This window comes from Arvicanthis niloticus, chromosome 2, assembly GCF_011762505.2.
Source record: "Arvicanthis niloticus isolate mArvNil1 chromosome 2, mArvNil1.pat.X, whole genome shotgun sequence".
NCBI lineage: Eukaryota > Metazoa > Chordata > Mammalia > Rodentia > Muridae > Arvicanthis > Arvicanthis niloticus.
This window is the reverse complement of record NC_047659.1, coordinates 77,294,545-77,303,848: the sequence shown is the minus strand read 5'-3', so window position 1 is coordinate 77,303,848 and position 9,304 is coordinate 77,294,545. Positions and strand designations below refer to the sequence as shown.

The window sequence follows — 9,304 nt, the reverse complement described above, 5'->3', positions numbered from 1 at the left end:
GTGTGAAGCTGACAGCAAGCACAAGACCTTCCTTCCCCAGCTCAAGCCAGAGCAGCCCGGCACTAGCTGAGAAGCAATTAGCATTTTTCAGCTTCCTTTAAAGACTTGTGGCTCCTGATAGGGCAGGAATTGTTGGACAACATAAACTGGATTAGATGGGGTGGGAGTGGGGGGTCAAAGTTGGGTGGGTAGAGAGTTGAAGATAGGTACAGGAGGAGTTGGGGGAGGAGAAGTGAATGTAATCAAAACACATGGTATGAAATTCTCAAAGAATTAATAAAATGCTGTTTTTAAAATTAGTGTGGCTGGGTGGTGTTGGTGCATGCCTTTTATCCCAGCACTCTGGAGGCAGAGGCAGGTGGATCTCTGAAAGGCCAACCTGGTCTACATGGTGAGTTCCAGAACAGCCAGGGCTATGCAGAGAAACCCTATCTTGAACACACACACACATACTAAATAAAAGTGTGAAGCATTGACAATAAATAGCTGCCACCTATGAAAATGCACTGAATATAATAACCTAGAGGGGCCTTTACTGAGTACTGGGAAGGAAGGAAGGAAATCTGCCCTTGCCCTAGAACTTGACAGTCCTACATTCTTAGATACAGATCTCAGGAAGATCCAGTTCTCCCCAAAGCAAAATGATGTTTATCCTTCTGTTCCCAGAGCTCCCAGCCATAGGTTGACTAAGTGAGTGAGCAGAAGAATGGGTCTTCTGAGAAAGATATTTCCGACTCCTGTGCTCAGCTGGAAGGTATTTCTAGTTTCCCCATGGTCTGATCGCCACTGCTTAAATAAGGTGAAAGAGCAGACTCTCTTATCCAGCCGGCTTAAACCTCTAGGGCTTGGGGCACCGATAGTGTTTGGAGGAAACAAAAACAATGTCTGCAAAATATCTGGGAATTTTTCCTTGACTCCATTAATCAGAATAAAATAGATAATAGCCTTTCGAGGAAGAAAATTTGGTGAAAATTAAATCAGCTGAAGACTAGAGAGGAGTGGAAATGGTATTTCATTTTTGCTCTGTTTCAACTGTATGAAGTTCCAGGCTACTCTGGCCAAAGAGCAAAACTTAAATATCGTTCCCAAGAGTAACAGAGCATGCTGTTTGACAGGAAGGGTGTGGGGATGCCCCATCCCCATATCTTCTCACACTGTGAGCTGCGGGCCTCTTGAATTATTTCTAATTATATCGCTCACACAACATTTTTAAGTAGAGAAAATTTCAAAATTTAACTTCAGCTCATGACAATGAAGGGTGCTTATTATTCTTGCCATTTCTGAAAAAGAAAAGAAAAGAAAAGAAAAGACAAAACTCAATGAAAAGTTCAAGATCTGCCTGGCAATGGTGGTACACGCCTTTAATCCCAGCACTTGGGAGGCAGAGGCAGGTGGATTTCTGAGTTCGAGGCCAGCCTGGTCTACAGAGTGAGTTCCAGGACAGCCAGGGCTACACAGAGAAACCCTGTCTCGAAAAACAAACAAACAAATGAAAAGTTCACGATCTAAGATTACTTGTTCAAGAAGGATGAACTTATTAGCTGTCCCTGTAGCTATGACTAAAGATACCTAATAAAAGTAGAAATATGCTGAGAACCAACATATGTCAAGTGCTGTTTAAATTTACACACCAACACTAACCTAAGTAGTATGGAAGATCCTAAGCATCACAAATATCCATCCACTGGAGTTTTATTAGTTAGCAGAGTGATGATAGTAGTACATGACAAATAGCTTCTGGAAATTTCCATTGTAAACTCGAGGGGGAAAAAAATGAAAGTAAAAGAGGTGAAACCTTGCATTGTTATGGTGGAAACAATTTTGACTCGGAGACATATTGAAAGTATTTTGTAGACAACCCAGACCTGGTGAAACACATCTGAGAACTTTGTAATTATTTTAATTAATTTTTAGTCATGTGACAATGCAAATCACGAACAAAGTATATTTTCTCGGATGAATACCGTGTTCTCATCCCTGGACCACCCTGCGAGAACAACTGACCGAAGGTAACTTCGGGGAGCCCAAGCTTAGGGTCTAAGTTCAAAACTCCCGTTGTGCCTAGGGTGCTCTGTTTAACCACCAAACTGAGAGCGTCCGGGTCACAGTCGCGTAGGGCTGGGTACGGAGAGAGGGAGGAGGAGCGCTGCCAGGTGACACGCCTCTCCTCCCTGTCCCGCAGCGGTGGGAGTGGCCCCAGCATACAAGCTGGGCCCGGTGCAGCGCACGTTCCCGGAGCGCCCCTGCGTGGATCCTAAGCGCCTCCTCTGCGCGTCGGTGTCGCCTTGGAGCCGCGAAGAGTTAGGCTCCGACTGTCGCCGAGATCCAGACGCTTCTGCGACACAGGCCAGGCCACCTCGGGGACAAGCAGAAAACTCGACTCCCGCCCTGGGGCTGCTGGAACATGTGCCGGGGAACACAGGTGCGGCGCCCGGCGGTGGGGTGGAGCAGGGAGGTGTGGGAGAGTCACCCAAAGACGTTGCCCCGACGGTGGCATTCCAGCACCTAACTGCCTGTCTGCGCAGGCGAGAGTCGCGTCTGCCTGGGCCAGTGTCTGAACTCTCCTCCGCAGATTCCCGGGCGCACCTTTTGTTCCCAGGCGCTCCGGGAGTGCCACCTGCCCGGAGCGCCTCGGTCCTTTAGATTAAAAGTGGCGCGTGGGGTACAACAGGTACCTACTAAACCCCAACCAGCTGAGACTCGGGCTGCTTTTCTTTCTTCCTTTCTTTTCTTCTCTCTCTCTCTCTCTCTCTCTCTCTCTCTCTCTCTTTCTCTCTCTCTCTTTGTGTGTGTGTGTTTTAATATGTCGTTGTCACTTTTTGTTTTAGTTTGTTTGACAGTTGCTAGACTATGTTTCCACTTCTGGTCGTACTCAGCCAGCTGTCCAGACTTACCCTCGCAGTTCCTCATTGTTCAAGAAGCCTAAAGGATTCCGAACATGCCCCAGAAGAAAGTAAGTGAGCATGGCTGCCGACTGGGGGAAAACCCTTCTGAAACCAGAAGCGGTATACTGTATAGATCTCAAGCCAAAGTGAGGTAGGGGGAGAATTACACGCCCCTGTGAACCACAGAGCAACAGCATATCCTTTGTTTTAATTTGCGGCTTTCTTGTTTAGAGTTGTGGGTTTTTAACTATAATATGTACAAACTTATCTCCCTTAGTAAACAGATGTTTAACACCTGGTTTGTGGTTAACTGAATTGAAAGCCTATTTCGAAGTCCGAAAATCAGTGAGTTGCTTTTTCCTAGATGAAACTGTGTGTTAGTTATAAAGAACAAGGCTCTTGGAAAGACTGACAGGGAGGCCAGACTCTTGTCAGGACTTGTTTGTGCACTGCTGGGAATCCCCATGTAGACAAGCGCTCTACCGAGCCACATCCTGCCCCTAGTCTGGATTTGTGAGATCCCGAGCAAGGAACTCTACCCCCTTAGTCTTGACCGACTTCCTCGGTAGAATTATGGGACTGGAAGGCAGGATGACCCTTCCGGTCTTTGTTCCAAACGTTGTGTAGATAAAGGCAGATGCTTGAGAGATTAAGTGTAGCTTGCTGGCCCAGAATTTTCAGTTACAGGTCACAAACGAATTGGTTCCTGCTTCCATTTTTAAAAGCCTAACCTAGCAAAACCAGAAGCTTAGTCATTGTTTTTTTTCCACCAGCACCAACATTTTGGATTTACTCAATTCACACATTCCTGTTCTCTATTGTTCTTTATCCCCTTTATCAGATCCAGTTCTCAGTTCATTTTCACTGAGTGGGATCTGTTACTAATACTCTTGACAGACTTATTAATGATTGATGAAGTGTGCTCCCCTCACTCCATGCGTGTGTGTGTGTGTGTGTGTGTGTGTGTGTGTGTGTGGAGGGCAATATTTTGGCCTAAAGGAATCACATTCTAATGGGAAAGTTCTAGGCAACTGGGGTAGACAAATTTGAAACAGAGGTTGTTAGAATGAAAGGGATCCGTGCTTTCCGAGCCACCCATTATCCGTAAGTCCATTCACAGTGATGGTCCTTGCGCTGGTAAGACACAGATACTGATCTCTGGGATGGTTGTGAGTGCATCCATCCACAAACATCATAAAATAATTCAGAAGTCAGAGCCAAGTGCAGAGGGCTACAGCTGTTTGTGGGAAATGAAACTGAGTCAGGAGCCATCTACAAGCACACATTGTGTGTCAGGCCCTCTGCTGGCTGCTGGAGATGGAGAAAGGACTGTCATTCTTGTCTTAGCCGAGCTTTTGCTCTGCTGGTAAACAGGCAGGGTAAGCAGATACTCTCAGTAAGCTCAGTAACAGAAGTGGGAATGGAACAGAGGACCTGAAACACCCCTAAGAGTAAGCAGTAGCTGCGCATGCTGGGAGAGCTGTGTGAAACACGGGCAGGGCTTCCCATCTGCAAGTGAGACAAGACACATGGGAATATTAAAGGCACACTATCCTTTTCCTTATCTTCAGTTGGTGCGTTTCCAACACCACCACCCTCACCCCTACCCTGACACTTCCCAAGCCCCCACCCCTCCACCCCCACAAATGCCTGAAACTTTAGATAGTACTGAAACCTGTGGATAAACCTGGCATGCCACCAGACATGGTCTGTTCAAAATGGCTAACGGGCAGGTAGTGCATACACTGTGGATGCTGTGAACAAACGGTTGATTTGGATTCTGGACAGAACTAAGTTGGAAGGACAGGAGCATGTTGCTCAGGATGCCATGCAATTCTTCCACTCCATATGTTTAGGCATTGGTTGGCCTAGCGTAACTGAAACTGTACAAAGTGAGATTGTGAATCTGGAAGTAATTATTACTGAAAATGAGGTTGGGGAAGGGAGCCTCCAGAGAGGTCTGCTAAAACTCTTAGGACACTGTTGAAACAGAAGGATCTCATTTAGGAAACATAAGAGAAGAATGGAATATCTTAGTAGTGCATTTGTAACAATGAACTGTGTGGATAGGCAGCCTCTTAGGAGCATTCAGGACAAGAGAAACATAGATTCAAAAGCCATGCACCTCCCCACACACAGTGGTCAAAGGGAAGGAAGGTAGCAGCCCTCACTGGGAACCCTGAGCATTCCAGGGAAGTTTGCTGCTTTCCAAATAGAAGCAAACTTGACAGTGTTTCTCCTGAGAGCATGAGGAAAGCAGGGGAAACTGGAGCTGGCCTGGAAGGTTATATATAAGGCCAGCCACTGACAGAGCTGACCCTTTCATACTTGGAGAAGTGGTGAACTGCAGATCCAGAAAGACACATTCAAGTGAAGGTCAATTACAATGTCACAATTAATCATAGGTTATATTTATGACATTATTATAAGTATTATTTCAGGAAAAGTAAAAATGGTTATAGCTCTTTCTCTTTTGTTTTCTAATTAAAAGTAGTTTTAATAGTCTGGTGTAGTAGCACATAACAGCATTTAGGGAAATCTTTATGGGTTCAAAGCCATACCTGGGTACACAGTAAGTTCCAGGCCACCTTAGGACATAGAGAAACACACTATCCAGAAAGAACAGTAGTTTTGCTGGGTCTCAGGGTAAGGTGGATGGGTATTCTTGAGTCAGATGATAGACTGTCTATGAGAAAGTTGGCAATGATTCTTTTTACTTTGTTTTGCAATGTAAGATATGTCTCACTCTATAGCCCAAACTATCCTACATGCATGGTAGTCCATCCTTGCCTCAGACTTCCGAGTACTGAGATTGGAGTATGAGCCACCATACCTAATTGGCACCGTCTCTTTAGCCAGTAAAATGTGAAAAGTAGGAACACACAGCAGGCTCCTGTGGTTGGGCTGGGCAGGCTCTAAGTTGCTTCCTCACAGGTTTCATCTTTAACCCTCTACCAAGTTGAGTTACACAAGCTTTCCCTATGAACTGCTTCTACCTGTAGAACTTAGGCCCAAATGTAAGAGCCAGAAAGATGGCTGAGAGCAATTACTGAGAAATCATGAGGACCTGAGTTTAGATCCTAACACTCTGCACATGGCTGTAACTGGAAGCACTGAGTTGGGCAGACAGGAGGATACCTGAAGAAGCCTTCTGGCTTTAGACTGAGCAGAGAAAAAAAAAAAAAAAAAATTCCCTGGGTTCAGGGCAAAACCCTGCTTCAAGGGAAGAGGCTAAGAGACAGAAAAGACACCAGATGCCCCTTTCTGACTTCTGTGCCTTTGTACTCAGACACACTGCAGTGCATTCTTGTTCTCTCTCTGTCTCTGTCTCTCCTCTCTCTCTCTCCTCAGTAGATAGGTAGGTGGTAGATAGACAGACAGACAGACAGACAGACAGATAAAAGAATATAGATCCCATAGTTAAGAAAGGTAAGTTTGTTCATCCCACAATTTTTTGGCCTCTCGTGTGCCAGGAACCAGCACCTCCGTTTTGTGGCTCCTTCCCACGAAAGCAAAGAAGAGAACTTGGAGGCTGAAACAGTGGCTCTGTAGTTAAGAGCACTTGTTGCTCTAGTAAAGGAACTCACATGGGATGTCAAAACTGTAATTCCAGTTCTGACACCCTCTAGCCTCCGAAGGAACCTACACATTCACAGTACACATAGACTCACCTAGGCACACATAATTAGTTTTTAAAAATTTTAAAGAGAAAACATTATGGTAACAGATTTAAGTAAATGGACACGTGAAAAATAAGTTGGGGCTGAGTGCTGTCAGGAAAAGCAGAACATGGCAACATATGCTTATGGTTAGGACAGAGGTCAGATTAACACTGAACTCCATCCCAGGGAAGATGAAAGAGCAGACTGAAAGAAGGAAGCTCCACTCCAAAAAAGCAGCAGACACACAGGAGGACCCAATGTGGAGAAGTGTACAGCAAGCTGCATCAGACACACAGGAGGAGTGGAAGGAGCCTGGCCCAGAAAGGCAGGGGCCACAAAAAAGAGAAACACTGGGTCTTTTTTTTTTTTTTTTTTTTTTTTTTTTTTTTTTTTTTTTTTTTTTTTTTTTTTTTATCTATTCACTTTACAACCCAGTATCAGCCCTTCCTCTCTTCCCAGCACCCCACAAGCAAGCCCTTTCCCCATTCCGCCTTTTTCTTTTCTTTTGAGGAGGGGAAGCCCCTCTCTAGTGTCCCCTCCCCCAATAACCCCTCCCCTCCCCCAAATCTGGCTCTTTCTGAGAGCTTTGCCTTTTTTTGTGGGAGGACGGATTGTCATTAGGAGGTTTGGGTTATTGTTTTTTTCTTTTTTATATATAATTTTTTTATCACTCTTAGAGAATACCATTAGGAAATTTCAAAAAGCCAAAGTAGGAAAAAAGGGGGTTGTTGTTGTTGAAGTGTTTATAAAAAGATAAAGAGATAAAGAGAGTATGTTCTGTGCCCATGTAGAGGCATCTCTTCCTGTGAGGGACCAGTCACACACCGGTATAGTATAGAATAGAGTTTATTGAGGGCATGGGGAGGGGAGCCAGGAGGGAAGTAGAGGCAGAGAGAAAGAGAGAGAGAGAGAAAGAGAGAGAGAGAGAGAGAGAGAGAGAGAGAGAGAGAGAGAGAGAAGCAGAGAAGCAGGGAAGCAGAGGAGTAGAGAAGTAGAGGCCGGCCATGACCACGTGGAGAGAAAGGAAGGGGGGGGAGGGGACAGAGAGGCAAGAGGGTAAGAGAGTAAGGAGGGGGCAAGCAGCCCCTTTTATAGTGTACCAGGCCTACCTGGTGGTTGCCAGGTAACTGTGGAGGTGGAGTTTAAACAGAATACTAACAGTTGTTGTTTTAATCTTTTTATTATTTTCAGATAGGAACAGATAGAGATATATATCTCTGATTGGCCTGGAACTTGCCATGTGAACCAGGCTGGCCTCAAACTCACGGAGAATCAATTGCCTATGCTTTCTGAGTGCTGGGATTAAAGGTCTACCATACCCAGAAAAAGCTGTTTTTAAATATATCTATATAAATAATATCATATATATAATATACATATATGTATAAATATATCTATATATGTAATATCATACATATGATATATACATATATGTACAAGGTCTCTCTGTGTGGCCCTGGATAGCCTAGAACTTGCTATGTAGACTCCTGCATATTGTCCTCTGACATTCATGAGCATGCCATGGCATGGGCATAACCACATATACATACACTTACATACAAACATGCACTGCACACACATACACACAGGTATTTAAAACTCTTTTTTATTTATCTACTTGTTTATTTATTTTATTTTTGAGACAATATCTCTACATTTCCCTGGCTGTCTTGGAAGTCACAGAGGTCTGCCTGCCTCTGTCTCCTGAGAGCTGAGACTAAAGGAGTGCACCACCACTCCTAGCTAAAACGTTTCTTAGACAGACTCTGGCTATTGTGTTAGCATCAAGTTGTAAAAAAACCAGGAGACCACTTACAAGCCACTGCAGGAGTGCCAATGAGAGGTGACAGAGGCTTCAGAAAGTTACCATTCCCCATTTGACAGAGCAAAAAATTCCAAGAGGACAGGGGAGAAAGAACAAGTGTTCAAGCATCCTGGCCTCTCTGCCTTGTGAGGTAAAACAACTATCGTTAGGACCATTTGCTCTTGGTTCCAACAGCCTGGATGTTGTTATAACAGAAAAACTGGCGCTAGGACTAAGCCTGTGGCTCCATGAGAGAGTTCTAGACCAGCATGTGTGATGTCCTGGCTTCAATCTCCAGCACTGCCAGGAAAAAAAGAATAAGAAATTAACACTCTGGAATAATAATAAGAGAAATATTATGTGAATCACAGAAATGATTTTTTTCTAATAGGCATAATTTAAAAAGCAAAAAGAAGTCAGGCGTGGTGGTGTGCACCTTTGATCCCAGCAGTCCTGGGATTGTAAGTTGAAGACCAGCCTGATCTGCATAACAAGTTCCAGGTTGGCCAGAATAACGTAGGGAAACCTGCATCAAAAATTAATTAATTAATGAAATCAAAAAATAAAATAACAAGCAAAAAGAAGTAGGTGAAATAGATTTTATTGATGTTTTTAAATTTTGCCCAATATCTATAATGCTTTTGCAAAATATACACAATCTAAAACTTGCCTGTGCTCTTTCACATACTTTCCAATGCAAAATTTAAAATTCTCTTTGTTTTTTATATCTGTTAGACTAGGCATTTTTCTAGTGCTTGGTAGCCATATATGGGTAGGGACTTCTGCATTGGTCAAGAGCAATCTAGAAGATTTTAACCTACTTAGATAGTTAATGTATAGAAAAAAAAAGTCTTGGGTGAAACGTGAGTATTCCTAAGACATGATCATGGCCGACCTGAGATACAGAACATATAAATCGTATTGCTGTTCCTCCCTCAGTTTTTGTTATCAAT

At 43.9% G+C, this 9,304-nt stretch overlaps 1 protein-coding gene across 2 annotated transcripts in view; it reads left to right on the top strand.

Annotated features, from left to right (window-relative positions):
- Nucleotides 1-2,199: 2,199 nt before the first annotated feature.
- Nucleotides 2,200-9,304, top strand: part of Prrg4 (proline rich and Gla domain 4) — a 28,854-nt gene continuing 21,749 nt past the window's right edge. Inside the window, exons 1-2 of one of the 2 annotated variants that reach the window (XM_034496823.2) lie at nucleotides 2,200-2,422; nucleotides 2,829-2,953. In XM_034496823.2, the coding sequence (XP_034352714.1) occupies nucleotides 2,851-2,953 (103 nt within the window). In that variant the 5' untranslated portion in view covers nucleotides 2,200-2,422; nucleotides 2,829-2,850. Of the gene's footprint in view, nucleotides 2,423-2,521; nucleotides 2,672-2,828; nucleotides 2,954-9,304 lie in introns of those variants that run through there. The other variant, XM_034496824.2, reaches the window with a different exon arrangement.